Source organism: Aythya marila, assembly GCF_965140915.1.
Source record: "Aythya marila genome assembly, chromosome: 4".
NCBI lineage: Eukaryota > Metazoa > Chordata > Aves > Anseriformes > Anatidae > Aythya > Aythya marila.
The window spans coordinates 6,189,247-6,210,130 of record NC_139045.1 but is presented as its reverse complement, the minus strand read 5'-3'; the positions used below and the strand labels follow the sequence as shown (position 1 = coordinate 6,210,130).

Genomic DNA, 20,884 nt, shown 5'->3' with positions numbered 1-20,884 from the left:
AAAATTTAATAGATAACTGCACAGTTCAGAAATAGGAGAACACTGTGAAAGGAGTACATTTCTGCGGCCCGTGTTTCTGAAAAAAAAAACTCCTATAGTTCCCTGCAATTGTGGAAATTGAGTACTTTCTAACATAGGAGCTGTCTTTTATTCACTAAGAATACAGTAGAGCTCAGCGTGAAACTGCCAAATTTAATAAAAACAAAATCTGAAACATTTAGCTGTTACATGGGAACCCACTGTTTGATATCACTATGCATCTAACCATGATCAAAGACCCACTACTGCTTTTTGCTGAGTGTATTCGACCCTGAATGGTATGTTCATTTAACTACTTTCTTTCTTCATTATTTGATTACAGATATGGCCCATTTAAAAACTCGGTATTCTTTAACGTTAATTCCATGACTTATATACCAGGGGTTCTGCACGAAAGGGAGCATTTGCCCTCGTACGGAGGGTCTGTTATTAATTCACAGAGCGGGTACACGTGCCTCCCTTTCAGCCTTACCATTTTTCCTACACGTTTATCTGGGGTATGCCAACAATGCTTCCATTAGCCTTAATGTTCGCATCTAAAAGACTGCAAAATTGTGTTCTTTTTTTTTTTTTTTTTTTTTTTTAACCTCTTTTTTGCGACGAGCGAATGAAAGAGGAGGACAAACTTTCATACTGGAAAATGTTCTTGGTCTTTGTGAAAAGCACAAATTTGATCATTAGTACCTGAAAAAAAAATTCTGATTTACAAATATGTATACAATGGGGGAGAGGGAAGGCCAGAAAAAGGATTTCCTTCTTTGAACATCACTAACCAAAACGCTCTATGTGCACTACATCACATAAATCTAAATGTGATGGTGTAAAGGAACAACATCCGAAATGAAAACCATGCGGGAAAATCAAAGAAAAATCAACTCTTGTTCGTTTTCAATAATTAACAGGTTTGCTTGTTGTTTTTGTTTGTTTTGTTTTAACAATTTTGAATTGACATGTAAAACACCACAATTACAATATACAGATCCATCAGTTTTTAAAAACAAAATGACAAAACAAAAAAAATAAAGCACATCAAGACATGCAACATTAGGGTATCAGACAGTAAGTACATTGCTATGAATACTCTTTGTACACCTAATGTAGCCTGAACTTAATTTTGTCTCTACTTCTGTAAGAGCGATCACAATTTTCCAAAAAGCAAGGCAAGCTTACCAGCCAGATGTGCAAATAAGGCTTCGGTTGATAAGTCAATCAGCGTTTCGGTAGAGAAGACCTTACAGAGCTCGTATTGGCCTAGTGGTCAGCAACAGAGGCCCTAACCAAAAAGTCTCAAACACAAAAGAAATCCGTGCACAAACTCTACGGGGGGCACCGTGACAGAAGCGTTTCGAGCATGGCGCTCCCGTTCCTGAAGCCATGGCACGGCGTCGCACAACGCAGTGACGTGGACATGAGCCCAGCCCGCCCGCGCCCCTCCGGGTACCGCGGCCCACCCCTGCCCTGCTGACACCCGTGAGACCCCAGGAGGCTCCTCCTGGAGGACCTTGGCTCTCCGGAGTGGTCCCAAGAGCCGCCAGCCCCCAGAGCTCCCTCCCCTGACAACGCCGGCGTCCCCCCTCCCGTGCAGGTCCCAGACCGCGGTGCTCCCACCACCCCACGTGCTCCACCACATGAGGGTGACCAGGGGCCAAAGGCTGAAGCGTTGAGCAAATAACAGAGAAAGTGCTGAAAGGAGAGGAGATTTGGATGGGCTGTGTGTCACTGGCCAATTGTTTCCACGCCCAACACCTTTCTGTGACACTACTGGGAGTCCTGTCTTGTACAAAATGGCCAATCTGTCAAGCACGTGGCACGACAGCCTTCGCTTACTTTGACGGGATGGCCTTTCCACTCATGAGCGGTATGACGAAGCCAAGCAATAAAACATGTTGATCAACTGGTATTGGGTATCCCTAAGTTCGGTATCCTCCTTATCATCCTCCTTATCTTTCACGACACGTGAGTTACAGCCCGCCGTGCGCTGCCTTGCCGGAGGGCAGACGGCGCTAGAGTGGGAAGAAGCCTGGCAGGCCGTGCTGCTGGGGGCCTAAGGGACTGGTGGGACAGCAAAGCTAAGATCAGTGGACTGAGGAATGTGTGGGGAGAAGCAGACTTTGCTTTTTGTAAATTAAAAAAAAAATAAAAATAATTTTTATACTGCAAAAACATCTAGGCTCTCAAATGAATGTAACTGCAAGTGAGACCTGAACCGGTCCAATGATCAAAGATTGACTGTGAGGAGCTCCACTCGGACCAAAAGTATTGCATTTGGCTTTATAAAACATTTTCCCCATTGACTGAAAATTTTACATCAGAACCCACAGACGGAGGGTAATTTGGCCGAGTCATCGTCTATCCCAGGGGCTCGTACTCACTCTGTGTTGCATTCTAGAACAGACTTTGCACAGACGAGCGGTGCTGGATGGCCACCTAGGCTGGGCAATCCACCACACAGCACAGTGAAAAGTGGGTCGAACACCGTACAGCATTTTTTGAGGGAAAGCCCTCTGTAAAGCTCCTTTGGAAGCAATGCAAGTGCATAAACCACTACTCTAATATAGTGCTGGAAAGAGTAATCTGCAATGTTATGTCTTCCCGTCTTACGACACCATGACGGCAGGTAATTGCTGGATGTGTCACAATCTGTTTGTCTTGGAAAACTTGGCATCAAGTCTCTATGGGAGGATGCATGGTAAAACAGTGCTGCTGTTGCTGCTGCTGCTGCTAAACAACTAGCAAAATAATCTTTAAAGCTAGGATTTATTGCTCCGGATTTAACTCGCAGAACCACACCGTTGTGTACAAACCGTTAATCTCCATAGATGCTCAGACATGATTGTCTCCTTGTGTCTAAACACACAAAATACAAGCGGCTATCTGTACAGTTTACAGTACTGAAACACATATATTTGAAAATGAAGTATAGATATGTTACTTTTCAAAGATACATGACTTTATAGCAGGGGTTTACCCAAACTTTTTTTTTTTTTTTTTTTTACAGCCACTTTAAAAATAGACAACAACTTCACTAGTATAGCTAAGTTACATCAAAGAAAGAATCAGTGTACTGAATGTGAATAAGCCGGCCAATTCCCCAGGCTCCCAGATTTTTGTCTTTTGCTTTTGAGGAAACCCCTATACAGAAATGAAAATAGTATCTGAGTATATTCTTCAATGGTGGACTAAGCAGTTTCTTAAAACAAGACTTTAGCTTGCCATTCACTTCGGACTGCCTTGAAAATAAGATACACTACTGCTTAAAAGAACCATCGGAATGCTTCAGCGCTGGGAACAGGTGTTCTCTAAAAAAAAAGCAAGAAAACAAGTTAAGCTTTCTTTCGCGGCATTACAACACTCGATTTCTTCTACTTGTTCTTTCCCTTTACATTTCAGGCATACTTTCAGTTATCTAGGAACAGCGTGATGCCTCACACAGCTCGACGATTCGTGGAGACGCGCACGCGCCGCTTTAGGGTCACACGTGACGGGCGTGAGGTAGCATATAGCACACCTAACACGCGGTCTCCTTCGGTAGTCAAGCGAGGCATTCATGGAAACGCAAACATTGTTAGCAAAAACATCTCCTGGAAACCAGACGGTGCTTTTGGAGCAACCACACGACCTCGCCACGGTGCCTGGCCGCGTCCCGGCAGAGGGGATGCCTTCAGGACCACTCCCTCCTTCCCCTGGCTGCCTTCCCCCCAAACGGTGTCTGCCTGAATTTGGGTGCCTCCATGGGCACCTGAGCACAAGCCAATTCCTTTCACAGCTTTAAAGGACAACATGCATCAGAGGCAGAGGTGCTGAGCCTGCAAGGGCAGTGTCTGCGAGGTCCTGCTTGCCCTTCAAAGTCAGAAGCTGATGCCAGTGCCCTCCGAGCCCGTGCGTACAGACCCACGGCTCTCCTCCAGAGCTACTGACCAGGGAGGGAGCTGGAGCCAGCCCTGAGCTGAAGCCGGATCAGCCAGCCTGGCTCATCCAGAGCTGCCCACCAGCAGCAGCAGCAGAGACCATCCTAAAAGCAAGACCCTGGGAAACCACACGCAAACACTCGCTGATTTTGCTGGTGGTGCTCACTGATACGACCACCCCCAAGGGCTGGAGTTTCCTTTGCGCCAGCCCCCGCTGCATCCCGCGTGGTTGGTGAGGAAGCAGCAGCAGGAGCGAGCTCCCCGGGCACACCGAGGAGCGGCGGTGGCACGGCAGGGCTGTCCCTGCGGGTCGGCGCGGGCTGTAAGATGGCTGCTGAGCTCCAGCGAGGGATGCGGATTCATAATTCATAAGGAGGTCGGCTGCGGGAGAGGCTCGACTTCAGAGTGGTAGGAAGCAATCACACGCCTAAATTGATCTCGAAAGAGCAGCCAGACATGCAAATGTATTAAACTCAATATATTGTCTTCGCCTGAAAACTAAACGTAATGCTCCTCCGTGGGTCCATCTACCCAAACACAAAACCGCAGCTGGCTAGGCAGATTTAAAGGCGTAGCAGCTGAGATGGCCTTTATTTATTTCCTTGCAGCATCAGGTCGAGTTACTGTCAGACGTTGTCATATCAGCTGGAAGGAAAGGTGCAGTGTCTGATTAAAAGGTCATTCAGACCTTTAAATACACGGCATCATATTTTTGAAGGGCAAGGCTGTGGTTTAAGATGGGTGCCTCTGAAAAACTACAAGATAAGGAATTTTGCATCGGCACGCCGAGCTCTAATTACAGATACGCATTTACAATGAAATATCCACTGCGCTAACCCCCTGTTTGGGAATGAATTATTAATCCACGCAAGAAAGCTTTCGAAAATGGGATAGGTGGCTCAAATTAAAGCAGACCCGATTTAACGAGGTGAAACCCTTAGATTTTGCCCCTGCAAAAGCCAAGGTTATTTCCAGACAAAAAGAAGAAAAAAAAAAGCCCCTTCAGCCCGTTCAGCAGCTCGGCACACCAACAGCCGGGCTCAAGTGCAGCCACCATCCACCGCCTGCATGCTTAAATTCGGGAGTCCCAGCTGGGGAATGAAGCTCTCAAGGAGATTACAGCGCGCTGCCGGCCCCGCGCGCTGCCGGCGGGGCGTCATTATCCTGAGTGACAGGGAAGACAGATTCCCCCGCACGTCGGGGAGGCGGGCGAGGAGCAGGACGGGAGCTGATCAGCATTGTTGAAGGCAGCCGTCGCTGCTCGCGCTGGTGCAAATGCTGACAAACGGCAGCCTGGCTCCCAGGAGGATGCTCAGAAACCCGTAATGCTGTAAAGCGCGGCGGGATGGAGAATTTATCCCTGCACAAGCCCGGTGCCAAATGACTTTCTTGCTTTAAAACTTGCTATTGCACTCTCCTCTCGGCAGCGTTCGCCGGGACAAACGTTTGCTGCAGAAGGGGAAGGAGCAGCTCAGATGTCTGAAATCTGAAATTTTAATCGTCACCTTGAAAAAATACATTTCGATAGAGAGCCGAGAGCGTTAAATTCTGGGGTTTCATGAGGAGGTGAAAAAGGCAACCAGAACCAACAGAACAGGGAAAATCCCTTAAATCAAGCAGCAGTGGAAAAATCATACACATACATCCATCACCAGAGGCTCATTTCGACAGCTGAGCCCTTCATTTTTACAGCACGGGTGTTCATTAAAGAACAACGCCTCCCACACCTGCTGTGACCGATAACCCAGTGAACCCCACGGGGCCACCACGCTGGCACCAGGAGGCCTGCTCGCTTGCCCAGCTCAGTCCCAGCCCCAGCCTTCGCAATCTCATGCCTACAAAATCTGCTGGAGATGCTCATGAGCCTCACGGCCTCCAGAAAGATTTGGTAGGTAGATGAGGAATCAGGAGAGCTAGCCACCCCTGCCAGGGATGCTGTTGCTTGGGGTGCACCCAAATCCACAGCTGCACAGAAAGAGGACTTTATCGCCTTCATCATTATTTTCTGTAGGGCTAGGGAATCACTTGGGTAGAGGTGAGCCGCATTCAGAAATAAAATAGAATAATAAAATACATCAGAGCGCTACATGATTATGGCCTAATACCTTACCAATGTTAAAAGACGCTGCATTATGTAAGACCCCTTTGATGTTTGATCCAAGAGCAAAAACCCTCATCTCACAGAAGCAAACTCACACACTGGCTACAGCAAATTATTTGGCAGATGTGGCACTCCTCATTCCTCTTCGTGAGTCCTGGCTGAAATGATCCAGACCCTTTGGGAAGTGTATTGCAGCTGAGGTATTTTCAAGATATGGGCTACCTGACTGTCTTTACCAAGACCTACACAAACACAGAAATACATAGCACTGGGGGATCTTTGTCCTCACTGCATCCCAAATTCCAATGGCAACACAAAAGAAACTGGTGGATTTTCCTGTATTTCCCAAAGCACCATGCAGGACTGGTGCTGGCCACATAGGGAAAAATGACTTTATGAAGGTCGACCTCACAAACCCTACACGAGTGTCTCAGCGTGGAGGACAATCCCTGCTTGCAATCCCTTCCAAAAGTGGAGGGAAGGAAGGCATGTAGGCCACAGGGTGTACAGCATGACATTTGGACCAGTAAGTTGTGTTTTATGTATGTGTATACATATACACACATGAATGCATATACGTGACAAATCGGTGACAGAGAAATCCAGTGCTACATGACGGCCAAGGGGTGCAAGTGGGAAGTCGTGGTCCTTGCACAAAACGCAATCGGGATCGATCAGCAGCCCAAGAGCAGACATTGACCACCACTGGTCATAAACCAGTGACCGTATGCATTTTTAATATATTTGTGAATGTTGCCTACAGAGCCTAACGCCCACAACCGCCGGAGAGGAGCTGGCCTCTCCTCCACACCACTAGCTGAGGTGGCTGCCATGCTGGAAATGGCGCTGCATAAAGGCACAGCCTACCTCACTCAGAAGCAGATTCTGGTGCTCCAAAACTCCCTTTCCATCCCCAAACTGCTCCAGTTTCCCATTCTTTTCCTTGCAGCTGCACCATGTGAGTATGGCCACAGCCGGCCCGCACCGAAATGGCGGCTCCGGGCCTCCTGACAGGCCGCCACACAGAGCCGCCTGCCACGGCGTCCTCGGCCCGCTTTGTTCCTCTCATAAATATACATCACCTACAGCGATGGCTGTGGGGAAAACCTCCCGGCCCACACAGAGTCTCCTTGAATGTTTTCCTCCAGGCAAGGAGCAAAAAGGCGGCGTGGGCATCCCCCCGCCTCGTCCCCACTGGCAAGGCGGACACGGCCTGGCAGCAGACACTGTCCCCAGCCAAAATCTGCTCTCCATAGCCACATTTTTGGGGGGTGACAGCCCTCTCTGAGCAGGCAGCAGATCAGTGGCCTCGATGGATAGAGACAGGGTCATGAACCCAGCAATGAGCTTGTTTCTGCAGCCCAAGCTAAAATATCTCTCGCCATACCTGAGCTGCAGGCCTGGCTCCCCTCAAACCAAAGGCAAGATTTAACATTTATTTTAAAAGTGGGTTTTATTTGCTCTGAAGAGGACATGAATCCGCTTGCCGGCAGCTATTTTTCCACTCACACTGCGTATCTCCTGCGTCGTACTTGACACAAACCAGATTTAGCACATTCCAGGTTAGGAAACTCATTCGGCTTTCTCAGCCACCAACTGCACAACGCGAACAGCCCCGCTAGACGGGACATGGCAAGCCGGCTGGGACCCTGCTTCACAAACCCAGCTCCTCCCCAGCTGCCTCCTCGGAGATCAGCTCTAGAGGCTCCCATGGGGTAGCTGGACGTGTGCCCATGGCCACCGAGTGCTGAAGTCCCACTGCTGCAGGGCCAGATCCTGCACTCGGGCTCAGCTCTGTCAGGAGGGTGAGCCTGAGGAGCTGTGGGTTTCTCCACAGGAGAAAGAACGAGCAAACGCACCTCTCATTTACATGCAGCACATGCCAGAGTTTATTTTATATATTAACTTTTTTTTCGCTTTATATATGAGATTCTATTTGAGGAACGGGTAAACAATTTCACTTTTCTGATCTAGGAAAAAAAAAAAGTACACCACCATTGGGGAAAACAGATGGCAAACACAGATCAGAAGCCATAAGGAATCCAGCCTAATCCTGCCGAAGGAAAACATCTTTGTCCCAGGCAGTGTTAGCGGCGGCACCAATGCCAGGACTGGCCACACCAGCAAAACCTCTGACACGCTCTGCTATCCGCCCCAAAATCCCCACGGGGACAGGTCGGGGCTCATGCAAGCTGTAATGCAGCATTACTCCAGAGCCAGGGCTGATGCTAAGCAGGTCAGAAGAGCTGTCACTCAGTGAGCTCGTCCTGACAGCGGGGATTAGCATCAAATAGCCCAACACGTTAGCATAAAGCAGAAAGCTCTCCTACTGAGGAAAGTTTTGTAGAGAAATTCTTGGACAGTGTTTTGTTACCATCGTGCAACACAAAACCCAAGGCACTACAATGCAAAAGGACACTACAAATTAAACATCCAGACCACTGCTCAGCTCCTGCTTTCACCTGGGACCTGGCTGGTGACTTCTGCAGACTCTCCTCGGGCAGAGACAATCAGCCAGAAAAGCGCCACACGCACTGCCATCCACCTTCTCCCTGATCAAATCCCCACAAAGACCATCCATCAGCCCCTACCACGGATCCACCCTGCACACGCAGGCTCGCAAGCCAGAATTATCCTTGTTAACATTCCCTCCATTAATGAGCAATCCCCGCTGGTCCCTCACCCAGTGGTAGGAGCCTTCGCACGCACAGTCTGACAACTCTATCATCCGCGAAACGGCTGCTGCGGGCTATGGCAATCTCATACGGACTGGTCTCCAAACAGAGGGGAGGCATGTTTCTCGGCGCCAAACCTACGCTTAAATCTCTTTCCCCTAGAGCTGCTCTGCCTTCGGCATCTTTTTCTCCTGCACAGAGCCTAGCGCTGGCTACGATGCCTCATTGGTTAGCTAACTGCTTCTGTCCTTCGGGATTTCTCATACGCTGTTGATAAAAGAGCCAGTGAAAAATATATCCATTAAATGCTTGGCCTCCGCTTGCTTGTTTCTCTGAAAATCCTTAAGAAAAAAAGAAAAAAAAAAAAAGGAAAGAAGGAAAAAAAAAAAAAAAGAAGAAAAAATGTACTCAAAGGCTGCATTCGGTAAGCTACCTGGGCTGGGAGGTATTTCCAGCCAACGCCTGAGACTTGCAGCAGGTGCTGGTTCGCTTCTTGCAGCCCATGAGCACCATGGGCTGTCTGTCCGGACCGAAGGAGAGCAGCAGCAAGACAAACTCCTGTGCAGCGTGTCACCACAGCTCCCAACCGGAGGGAAGAGCTTTATGAGGCTGTGTGTGGCTCTGAGTCCCACTCGTTCCCTGGTACGTCTTCTGAAATTTTCAAGGATGACAATTAAGACTCATCTCGGTGATTATTTTCATGACACCGTCAACTCTGCTGGACTTTGACCTGCAATTTATTTTACATCTGCTTTCAAGCAAACAGCCAACGGTGATCGCCGCCTCCTGGGACGGAGACGCTGGTGATTTAGAGAGAACAGCTTTCATGTCATTACCAAGCTCGTGCCACCAAGTCCTCTCCCACCCACTCCCTGGCGGCCAGCTACTCAGACCCATGACCCTTCCAAATATATTTTCTCCTCTTTTGCTTGCTCTGTAGCCAAACGGCCTCTGTTTGCTGGATAGCACTCATTTTGGAGTCTGCACACGTAACAAAATCTGCTCCCTGACGCTCCTTCTCCACTTCTGATCCCTTCAATGGCACTGTGATAATCACGCTTTGCCCTCCCTTTATCTTCTGCGCTCTTCAGCTCCCTCCCACACACAATGTCTGCGGCCCCACCGGCAGCCAGGACATGCAGAGGGACGGATGTTACTCAAAAACGTGAGGGGTATTTCTCTTGTGTTGATGGAGCAAATTCCTTGTGTTGACGTAGTGCAGACTGGCACACTGCTAGCGTACTCCGGCTTCCCTGGGACATGCAGTATGTGACACCTAAGAAGCCTCTAAGCCCGAGACGTCCTCATGCAACAAATCATCATTTTCAGCCCTTCACTGCTAGCGTTGCCTCCCTCTTTCACATTTGTCAGCTTGTCTGTACGTTTGCCTTCCTCGCTTCCTCGTCTCTGGAACAACTTGTTCGGATCACACAACTCCTCCCATCCCACATGCTCACCCGGCACCCAGATTCTCTCCATAAATTCTACTCGATTTAGAAAAAAAAAGAATGAAAATGAATGAAAGAAACTTCCGTATCAATGAGAGCATGCGGAAAGCCCTGCTCACCCTCTTTAGGATCCCCTTCTGCCCTGCAAAGCCTCAGCCTTCCCTCGGAGAAGTTGTGGGAAGACAACTACCAGTGGGCTCTTCAGCTGCTGCGCCGGCACGATGAACGGCAAACCCGCTCGCTGCAGCAGCTGTAGTCTGCTTTCTTCGCACCACAGGAGGTCTCACCACCATGTCCAGCACCACCGTGTTGCAGCAGACCACCTCTGGTACTCTGTCCACCCGCCCCACGGTGCCCGAGCGGCTCCAGCTGAGGAGCAGCACCCTCTTGTTGAGGCTTTGCTCGTCCTCTCCAGCCCTGAGCTGCTCTTGGTTCCACCTCTGCTTGAGCACTCCGCGCCTGCTCTTTCCTCCTCACCTACTGTGTTCAGTGATCTCCATCCTGAACTCTGTAGGACTTCCCATAATTTTCCGGTGTTTATTAAGATCTTCCCTCTACCTCAATTTTTAATGCTGCTTCTGCACTTTCTAAATCACTGAATAACCCATTATTAGCTCCTAGTCAAATGAAGCCTGACACCAGCTAATAATGATCCTGTACAGAAATACAGCGGAGACCACAGCCAAGACAGCCTGGAAGTGAAAGGAACACTCCTGAGTCAGGAGAGGAGCTACCTTTTAAAATGGCCATCTCTTGTGAGACTGAAATGAGGAAAGACACTATGCAGAGCAGAGGAAAGAATAAAGCCCTATGGTGGCTAGGGAAAAGGCATTTGATGAGTTTGCTGCCCGCTCAGAACGCAGTATCCAGCACGACCCAGGCTGCTTTTATTCCTTTCAAGTTCTCGTATTTCACTCGGCAGTGTGGTATCTGGTTAAGTACGAAGAGACTCTGGAAAACTGCAAAAAAAATTCAATAGGCTTAACGCATACCTGGCTATGGATTTTTATGGTCTTAATTAAGAGGATGCCTAGGAGTTCCAGGGAGGAGAAAATATTTCCCATAATGTCTGAGAGTAGAAGTTAACAAGCCTGCTGGGATCTTTTTAGCCCCTGCAGAGCTAAGGCTTCAGTATTATTAAATGGCTGTCGCATCTGAAGTATGGTGCAACATAACTCAACAAAGAACAGCACGCATGGGATGCTGAAACGGGGGATGACTCCAGATTACACCACAGAGTAGTTCAATTTCAGGACAGGTGTCTGCATGTGATTGCACGTGATATGGCTGTGGGAAACAACAAGGGTACCCAAAAGAAGAGAAAAGAGACGCAGCAGGCTGGGCTCCCAAATAGCAAAGAGCGTCAAGCCAAACAGCCTGCTTCAAGATGTGGTTCAGTATGATCATTCAGGGCAGATGAGCTTTCAACAAATACAGACGCTACAGAAGCAAAGAAATGCTTTCTTCGGATGGTGGTGCACCTCAGGAAGCAAGGTATCTGCTGGCAGTTTTTAAGCACATAGTAGGTGACTTGGGAATTGTTAGCAACAGAGGCCAAGTCCCAGGGACTTCCTTACAGGGACACGAGTTACTTTCTCATTCTTCCTAACTCACTTGGGTACATCCGAAAGCTTATCCTAAGCCTTTCCCTGCACAATCAGCAGCTGCTTCCCATCGCAAACAGTGATCAAAAGGATTAGGCAGTATTTGGTGAGGCTTCAGGGTGTACACTCTAGGTTTGCCTGCTTAGAAATATCTTACTCGCCAGCCGAACTCTTAAAACACATGCATGGGTAGAGCTGGAAAACTAGCAGCTGATACAAATTTTTAGGGTATTTGGAAAGCTCTTGTTCTCAGCCACTGCTAGGCATCAAGCGCGTGACACAGAGTACTGAAATTAGTATCTCTCTTTTATTGAACTGCCTGGAGTTCAAATGAAACAAAAATGTAGTACCAAGATGTTGCTATTCAAAAGGGATCATTTTCTGACACCCTAATTCATTCCCCAGCCAAGCTCAGTCTTCCCTGACTTCAGTAATGGTGTTAGGTGTCAGCCTAGCAAGCAGACCTGCATGGAAAGTGGCCCAACAAAGCAGTAACGTCAACACACGCACAGGCAAACAAAAATTGGGACTGTTGCACTGAACTGCCGCTATGTGGTTACCCACCCTGAATGAGCAGTACCCAACACGGTGTTCAAGTATCTACTGGCTTAAATGTCTCCTCGCTTCAGGAAGGCATGGGGTATACAGCCCACAGCACTTGTTACAAACAGCATCGGTAAGATTCTCCAAAAGTGCTGTAGCTGACACAGGGGTCCAGGCTTCTGTGCTCCTCAGATTGAAATAAAAATTCCAAAGAGACTTGGATAAGACAGACAGACAGAAAGACAGACAAAGAAAAAGAAAGAAAGAAAGAAAGAAAGAAAGAAAGAAAGAAAGAAAGAAAGAAAGAAAGAAAGAAAGAAAGAAAGAAAGAAAGAGAAAGAAAGAAAGAAAAAGAAAGAAAAAGAAAAGAAAGAAAAGGAAAGGAAAGAAAATAAGAGCCCATTATGCTTATTGCTGCTCTAGAAAAAGCTCTGCCTTCATTCATCATATTTCTCATGACACACGCCACTTGTCCAGCCTAAACAATGCTCATCGATTTCATTATGTCGACTGAAAAATGAGACAAATGAATCAGTGACAACACTGGGCAAAGAACGAAGTTTGGCGCAGCATCCTGGAACCCCACTGCACAGCCTGTATCGGTACGGAGGAAAATGTGCAAAGAACTGCTCAGTGCAGTCAGAGCACGGCACTGCCATAACCGGTTAACCTCCCTTACCATATGGACAATTTCCCTGGCAAACAATCACAGTCCAATGATTTAAAGCAAGCAAGTTCCAATGCACGTAGAAAGCAGTGTCTGTATAGAAGAGGCTGTTCAACCCTTGACTGGCCTACAATTTTTGCTGAATTAATTATTTTTCTGTTCAGTTTAGTCCCAGATCCCAGCACTAAGAGAGTGATCTTCATTTGGGAGGGACTTCATGTGGAACAAAAAAATGTGCCTTTTGTCCCCGTTTTACAAAACACAGATGCTATTGCACGATATCAACCAGCAGTTTCCACGAGGTGCATTCTGGATTGAACACAGCTATCGTCACGTGGCTGGGGCAGCTCCTCTGCTCTGTAAGCATCACATGAAGAAGGGGGAAACAACAAAACACGAAGGAGCAAAACGGGCTACATCCGTCTCCATTTCAGAGGATCCCCCTTGCGCTAGGTTTTTCAGGCTCGCTAATCTGCCAGAGCCGTAGGCAGACCACGAGCTCAGCTCTGCAGGGCCCTCAGGGCTTCCCTCAGTCACACGTCTCCCACTGACTTCAGCACGAAGCCTTGCGAGATGTGGTCCCACAGCAGAAGGTCAAACAGCATCCACGAGTGCTCCGAGAGGCAGAGGTCAGGGCATGGAGAGCCATGGCAGGCCTGTGCCGGGGGTGGCAGCGAGAGGCCTTGTGGCATGGAGCCGTCCCTGGGGACCCCCAGAGGTTGAATGGAAAGCTCAGCGCAGAAAGCATGTTTAGTGGGGGGAAATCACTTCTTCCAAGGCCCCCAAAAATTGACGCCTAGCCACAGAGCCCTGTGGCGGCCCACCCAACCTGGCCTCGCTGCCCCGTGACCAGGCCGCGTGGCGGTAAGATGGCCGGGGTCGGGCGCCGCTTCTGTGGAAACCAACCCCCAGGGAAGGATCCCAAATTCCCTCGAAATGCGGCTCGGTGAGGTGCCTCGGTGGGATCTGGAGGCTGGTATTTGGGGTGGGTGTGTGGGGGCTGGTATTTCAGGTCGGTACTGAGCCGTGCAGACCCTGCCGCCGTGAGCCAGCCCCTCCGCCTGCTTTTGCTACCGCGCTAATGGGAATGAGGACCTGGAAAACCACCTGAGTCAGGGTGGGCTCCTTCAAAGAGTCGTATCTGGCTCCTGATCCTCCTAACCTGCTGCAGAAGTTACAGACGCGAACGCCCATCAGAGGAAAATAAGTAGTCTCCACGGGTGAATAAAGATTATGCCTCTTTAAACCAACTGTAAATCTGCATGAAGACAGAATATACATACACAAGTAGGCAGCGTGCAACGTGACGTCAATCTTAGTTTTAGAGATTTATTATTACCATACATAAAATTTCCTAGTAATAATAACATTCTATGTAAAATACTAGAGCATTGGGACACTTTGAGGGTGAAAACGGTACAAGAAAAATAGGAAAAAGTAGTTCTGGTCTTTAAAAAAAAATGCTGGGAGGGAAGCACTCCATTAAAAATGTACGGGTCGGGGACTGGAAAGTATTAACGTGAATCTGTCTTACACTCGGTGTAGTAACCTTGAGAATTGTATCGTAGGCCTTCGTTGCAGCAGCAGGAGAACAGATTTAAAGGAAAAAAGAGAGAAATGCTTGCAGTGGGATCAATCAGTTTGCTGTTTATTGTTATTATTCTTGTTTCCCGTTTATTTCGCTTTTGAGCACAGTCCCGCCCCTGATTTGAACCCTCTCCACGACTCGCAGCCGACGTCGAGCCCAACTCTCACGTCCTACGAACGCGCCACCCGCGGCCACCCCTTCCTCCATCCTCGCTGCATTCCCTCGGGACCGTGCCTACGCAGATGACAAGGGATCGCCAGAGCAGCCCCGTTGGCTCCCCAGGGCTGCAGGATGAAGGAGCCCGAGATGCCCACGCAGTAGGGGAACCCACCACAGCCCCTGCCTTGGCTCGGCCCTGTTGGCCCCGCCGCTCCTGACCACGAGGCCAGCGCCGCGCTGCCACACGCGGCCTTAGCAGTGACGCTGCCACGCGTCGTTACTCCATTAGAGGAAAGAAAGAAGCAGAAATAGGAGAAACAACCGAAAAGGGAAAGTTGCTCTGCTTGGGGACTCCTCCTGGCCTACGGATGCTCCTGTGAGGAGGTGAGCTGTGTCCCGTGGCACGCTTTGGGGCCGGCCACGGCCTGCAGTGGGGTGATGCCCTGCTGACTCCTCCACAGTGGGAACCGAGAGAAAAGTCCCAGCCCAGCAGCAGAGGAGCTTGTGTGTGTTTATCCGTCTGACAGAGCGCAAACGGGGCGGGGAGAAAGCCAAGAGAAGACGCGAAGGCAGGTGGTTATGAGAGCACACAAGTGGCTAATAAAAGCACGGTTTTTACTAGTCGCAGCGGTTAAACAATTTTAATGGGCGGCATTCTCATAACACGCCTGAGCGGCTTTTAAGGCTGCCAAACACCCCTGTCAGGAGCGAAGAAGTTCTGGAGATGCACGCCGAGGCGCACGCAAGCCCATCGGAAGATCTGATAGCGTGCAAACGCGCTTCTCCCAGAGATAGCTCACTTTCTGCACAGATCGATAAGCCATCAGAAGCTGCCATTTATCACGCCCCTTAAGCCCCAGCAGCACCCAGGCTGGCGAGAGGCCCTCGTGCACGGCTGGGCGCCGCGGGGCTGCTCCACACCTCTCGCCAGAGAAGTCTCGTTTGGGCTGTGCTCGGTACGATAGTCCATCGGGATTAGACCGGGGTACTACGCGTCTTCTTGGCAAACTTTCTACGAAAGCAATCGCGGTGTGTGTGTAATTGGGATAAACCACGGGTTGCTAGCCCCGTCCAGCACCCGGGGAGTCCGTACTGGGCTGGAGGTCAGTGATGCCGGGCCCTTACACATGCACAACACCAGCCAAGAGGATGCAGAGCTACAAACTTCCAGCAAGGAGAGGCCGCTCTTGCAAGGGAGGAAATTCATCGGTTATTCTGATGAGGCCGGCCTCAGAAGAGTTAACGCCATCGGCCAAACGTCACTCACAACCCCAGCGCTGCCTTCGTCCCAACGTAGTGCCACTGTCTGCGTGTGTTTAGCGCGGGGCGGATGGGTGGGCTCTCGCTGCTGCTCCCCCCAGGGCCCTCACCCCACCTCTGCTCCTGCGAGCAGTGAGCGGGGCACCGGCCGCCCCGCGCGCATGGGGACAGGGGAAGAAGTTGTGACTCCTCACTGAGTTGCTAATTCCTGCGGCTACACATCTTGATGTCACCCCGTGTGCACCGCTCCTCTGTACTAAATCCATCATCCTCGACACCTCCAGACACATCTGATACATGCACCTCGCCAGCCACACTATAATTTTAATAATGACAAGGGATTAAGTATGATTGCTAGTCTCTCCCCTCGCTCGTTTCCTTTGCCTACCGACATCAACCACCAGCCGTGTTGGGTGCAGCGGGGTACTTTGCCTTCCATTGTCTGCAGGGCTCGGGTACGGTCACCGAAATTTCTGCGCCGTCGAAGCTGCCTGCACGCCTAGCCAACTCGAGAGCCTGCCTTTAGGGCCGGGGAGCATTCAGTAACGCATCGTCAGGTCCGAGGGCACAGTGTAAAAGAGATGCGGGTGCAGTCCGGCCAGAAGCCTGCGCTGTATCTGCGTGTCCCCCCCACCCCAAAGCTGTGCATCACACCCGGCCACCCTTCTCCCCGCCACCCCGCACCGCCGCCACCGCCACCAGGAGAAAGAAAACCCACCAAGGAAAAGGCGAAGCAAAGCAAAACGGCTCGGCGCAAACCGAAAAGGAGAGAGAGAGAGAGAGAGAGAGAGGAAAAAAGCCGGAGAAAGAGAGAAAGAGAGAGAGAGAGAGAGCCCAGAGCCAGCCACCGGTCTCGGAGCACGGGCGGGCCGGGCGAGCGCTGTCCCCGTGCGGCGGGGGGAGAGGAGAGGGGGGCGCGGAGCCGCCTCCGGCTCCCCGGCTCGGGGCCGGGAGCGGGGCCGGGGCCGGGCGGCGCAGGGGGGCGCCGGGGCCGGGGCCGGGGGACGGGGGGGGGGGACCCTCAGAGCCTGAAGGAGGCCTCGGAAAAGGGGTGCTGCATCTTGAAGCTAGACAAGAAGCACTGCAGGGGCGGGGGCAGGGGGTTGAGGAGGGACGGCGGGAGGCTGGGGAAAAAGAAATCATCTCCTCTGACCTCTAGCGAAGTGCCCGGTTTTTTCTTAAGCTCTTCACATTTCCTAAACTTGCAGATCTGGTGTCCCGTTTTGCGGTTCCTGCAACTGCTGCAGACTCCACAGTTGATGAGCCGCTTGCAGGGCACGCACACCCCGCAGCGTTTCCGCTTCTTCTTGGCGGGGTTCCCCGCCCCGGCCCCGGCCCCACCGCCACCACCGCCGCTCCCCCCTCCTCCTCCTCCTCCTCCTCCTCCTCCTCCTCCTCCTCCTCCACCGCCTCCCCCGCCGCCCCCCGCCCCGGCGGCGGCGCCCAGGGCGGAGGCGGGGGCGGCCGAGGCGTGGCTCTGCGGGCAGTCCGCCAGGTTGGCGATCTGGAAGGCGCTGTCGGTGACGGCGGCCGAGGCGGCGGCGGGGGAGTGCAGGGCCGTCATGACGATCACCCCCGGCGGCAGCGAGAGGCCGCCCAGCGCCGGGATGGCCGAGAAGGTGCCGACACGCTCGGGGAGGTTCATGAGGTCGGCTTCGGCCGCGCCGCACTTGAGCTTGTTCATGCACTCGCCCGCCAGCGGCCGGCAGTGCTCGGGGGCCAGGCTGGAGAGGAAATTGTTGTTGGCCATGGGCAGCGCCGGCTGCTCGCCCGGGGCGCAGCCGGGCTTGCCCAGCCGCTGCGAGTCGCTCCGGTGGTGCATGCTGCCCCTGCCGGCGTGCAGCGAGGCGGCGGCGGCGGCGGCGGCCGAGGAGGAGGAGGAGGAGGAGGAGGAGGAGGAGGAGGAGGAAGAGGAGGAGGAGGAAGGCTTCCTCGCCGCGCCGGCACCGCCGCCAGCGCCGCCGCTGCCCCAGAGCATGGCGGTGGCGGCGGCGGCGGTGGCGGTGTCGCAGTTCCAGGGGGACATCCCGATGCGGGCGGCGGCGGCGGCGGCGGCGCTGGGGAAGATGGGGGTGGTGATGCGGGCGATCTTGGCCGCCTGCGGGAAGGCGCCGCCGTTGGTCTTGTAGAAGGTGGCGAAGGAGCGGTACCTCTCCATCTCCGAGTTGTAATCCACAAGGCTGTTGAGGGCCCCCTCGGGCAGGTGGCTGTCCTTGGGCAGCCCCGGCGCCTCGGGGTTGGGGCCGCTCTCCACGCACACGTTGGTGTTCATGGTGGCGGCGGGCAGGGGGGCCGGGGGGCTCAGTCCTCCGCAGGGCGCGTCCCCGCCGACGCCGAGCGGCCGGGCAGCCGCGCCCGCTGCATCCTCACGGGAGCCGCCGCAGCTGAAACACACAAAGTCGGTTCCCAGAGGGGGGGCCGGGGGGCGCCGGGACCCCCGGCTTCACCCCCGGGCTCGCCCCCTCACCCCCAGCACCCCCGGGGATCGCCCCCAGCCCCAGCCCCGCTCTAAGGGCCGTGGGCGAGTCCCGCAAAAAGTCCGCCGTGGGGCAGAGGGGGCTGCCCACCTACCATAGGATTAAAAAAAAAAAAAAAAGGGAAAAAAATAAAATGAAAAGGCACAAGGAGGAGGAAGGGGGAGGGAGCCGCCAGCTGCCACCGTGTCCTTCTGCGCCCGGCGGTCATTAGCTGCCTGCCGGCACAGCTGGCTCCGGGGGGGGGCAGGTCGCTCCCTCCCCGGCTTTGGGGGGGGGGGGGGGGTGCAGGGAAAACGGCTGGGTTTGGGAAAGAAAAAAAAAGAAAAAAGAGAAAAAAAGCTATAGTAATAATACTGCTTAAGCCAGGCAATTTCACAGCGTGTGATCTCGGCGCCTGCAGCTGTGCACAAGCCGGAGGGCTCTCCCCCAGCTCCCCGCCGTGGGGGGGGGGGGGTCGGGCAGCCCCTGCCGCAGGCACTGCGGGCCCCGGGGGGGCTGCGCCGGGCGTGCAGGCGGGGACGAGCCGGCAGGGGTCGGCGCTTTCCCCGCCGGGCAAGGGCTGCCCATCCCCGGCGATTTTGGCAAAGTTTCGGAGGGGGCGAGGGGGCCGTGTCCCCCCGTACCCCCTCCCCGCAAGGCCGGCGGTGTGTGTGTGTGGGGGGGGGGGGGGGGTCAGCCGGGAGCCAGGCGGATTATGGCAGCCTGCGAGAAGTGAGGCGAAACATCCGCGGAACTTAAAAAGCCCCCGGTGGAGGAACACTGGCTCTTTGTTTTCCAGCTGCTTTTTACCTGCACAGTTTAGGCATTTCTAGCATCTTTTTCCGAGGGACGGCGATCGATCGGAAGCGGTCGCTTCAGGGCCGCTAATGGGGCCGCGTCTCGTTTCCAGACGCCGGTACGTTGGGTTCAAAACGGTTATCAATTACGGTAATTACGATCATAATTAGATTAATGAACCGTTCGGAGCCCGACCTCCCGAGCGCGCAAACTTCATCTCCCCCCGCTGCCGCGCAGCGCCGGGGGTGGGGGGCTCCGGGTGAGCCGGGGGCAGGGGAAGGGGCGAGAAACCTCGACCCCAAAAGGTTTGGGAGGAGGGAGCCCCCCCGGGGCCCCCCCAAAAGGGAAGCAGCGAGACGATATCTCCCTCCCCGGAGGTCTGGCGGCCGTACAAAGGCTGCCCCGGCGAGCTGCCGAGGGTCGGCGGGGCTGGCAGAGCGCCCCCCACCCCTACCCTATACCCCCATTTCCAGAAAGGGGGAAAAAAAATAAAAATAAATAAAAATAATAATAAAAAAGCCGCACGGCCTCGGTGCCAACTCCTCGCTCCAACTAGTTCTGGGAAGGGAACCCCCGCATCGCATCGGGCGAGCATCGACAGCCCGATCCTCCTCCTCCTCCTCCTCCTCCTGCTGCCCCGTCCCCCCCCGGCCGCCCCCTCCCGGCACAAGGGGGGTGCCCCCGGCCGCGGGGTCCCCGCTCCCCCCCCGGCACCGCACCGCAGCCCTGGGGCGAGCTAAAGAAATGGCAATCGCTGCCCCGGCTTCTCCATTGCGCTCCGGCCTCAGCCAAATGCGACCGTACATGTGCAATATTGCATGTCTGGTCTGGCGAAGACAGGGAGATCAAAGGTCATATTTAGCATTCAGGAGGAGGGGCGGGTGCAGATTAATTAATAAATTAATATCGCGGCGCCTTTTATTGCCCCAGCCTGGCGTTAATCTATCTACTTTTGCGATCCCAGAGGGCGAGAACAAAACAAAATAAATTTAAAAAAAAAAAAAAAAAGGAGAGAAGAAACAAAAAAAACCTCCCCCCCCGAAAAACACACACACACACACACAAAATAAATTAATAAAAGAAAACCCACCCCCTAAAAAAAAATACGGAGAAGGGGGGAGGGAGAAAGGAAAAAAAAAAAAAATCAAACCAGTCACTTACCAGGCTCTTTATTTGGGGGGGCTTGGATTTGCAGACGCTACCAGCCTGCCTGCCTTTAATTAGTTGCACATCAGTCCCTAACACAAAGAAGAAGAAGAAGGAGAAGAAGAAGAAAATCTCCAGATGTGCCTTGGCAGCTCCTCAATTACAACTTTGCTACTTGTAAACAAACTGCGAGGGGCGGCGGGGAGGGGTGCAAGGATGGAGGGGGGGGGGGGGTTGGAAATAAATAAATCCGCCGCTCCGCCGAACAAAATACCTGCGAGTGGCTTTTTTTCCCCCTCTCTCTCTCTCCCTCTCTCTCTCTCTCTCTCCGTCTCGTTGCAGAGAAAGGAGGAGGAGGAGGAGGAGGGGGAGGCGGCGGGGGGCGAGGAAGGAGCAGGCACCGAGGGAGTGTGCGTGAGTCTGTGTGTGTGTGTGTGTGTGTGTGTGCGGTGTGCGCGCCGCGCTGCTCGCCGCCGTGTGCGAGGGCGGGCG

At 52.7% G+C, this 20,884-nt stretch overlaps 1 protein-coding gene across 1 annotated transcript; it reads right to left on the bottom strand.

The window, feature by feature from the left end:
- Positions 1-1,646: 1,646 nt before the first annotated feature.
- CXXC4 (CXXC finger protein 4) lies at positions 1,647-19,394 on the bottom strand. The gene is made up of 4 exons (XM_082758611.1): positions 19,259-19,394; positions 17,422-18,376; positions 17,146-17,337; positions 1,647-3,338 (listed from the first exon to the last, which is right to left on the bottom strand). Exons 1-4 carry the CDS (start codon positions 19,282-19,284, stop codon positions 3,294-3,296), a joined length of 1,218 nt encoding a protein of 405 aa, XP_082614737.1. The 5' UTR covers positions 19,285-19,394; the 3' UTR covers positions 1,647-3,293.
- Positions 19,395-20,884: the final 1,490 nt, after the last annotated feature.

What these genes read in the sequence shown, in the direction of transcription:
- CXXC4 (XM_082758611.1), bottom strand. Translation starts at nt 19,284, where the DNA reads ATGCTAGAAATGCCTAAACTGTGCAG. An exon ending in GAAATGCCTAAACTGTGCAG is followed by an intron (nt 18,377 to 19,258) that starts GTAAAAAGCAGC and finishes TGTGTGTTTCAG; the next exon opens with CTGCGGCGGCTCCCGTGAGG. An exon ending in AACCGGGCACTTCGCTAGAG is followed by an intron (nt 3,339 to 17,145) that starts GTCAGAGGAGAT and finishes CTTTTTTTTTAG; the next exon opens with AGAACACCTGTTCCCAGCGC.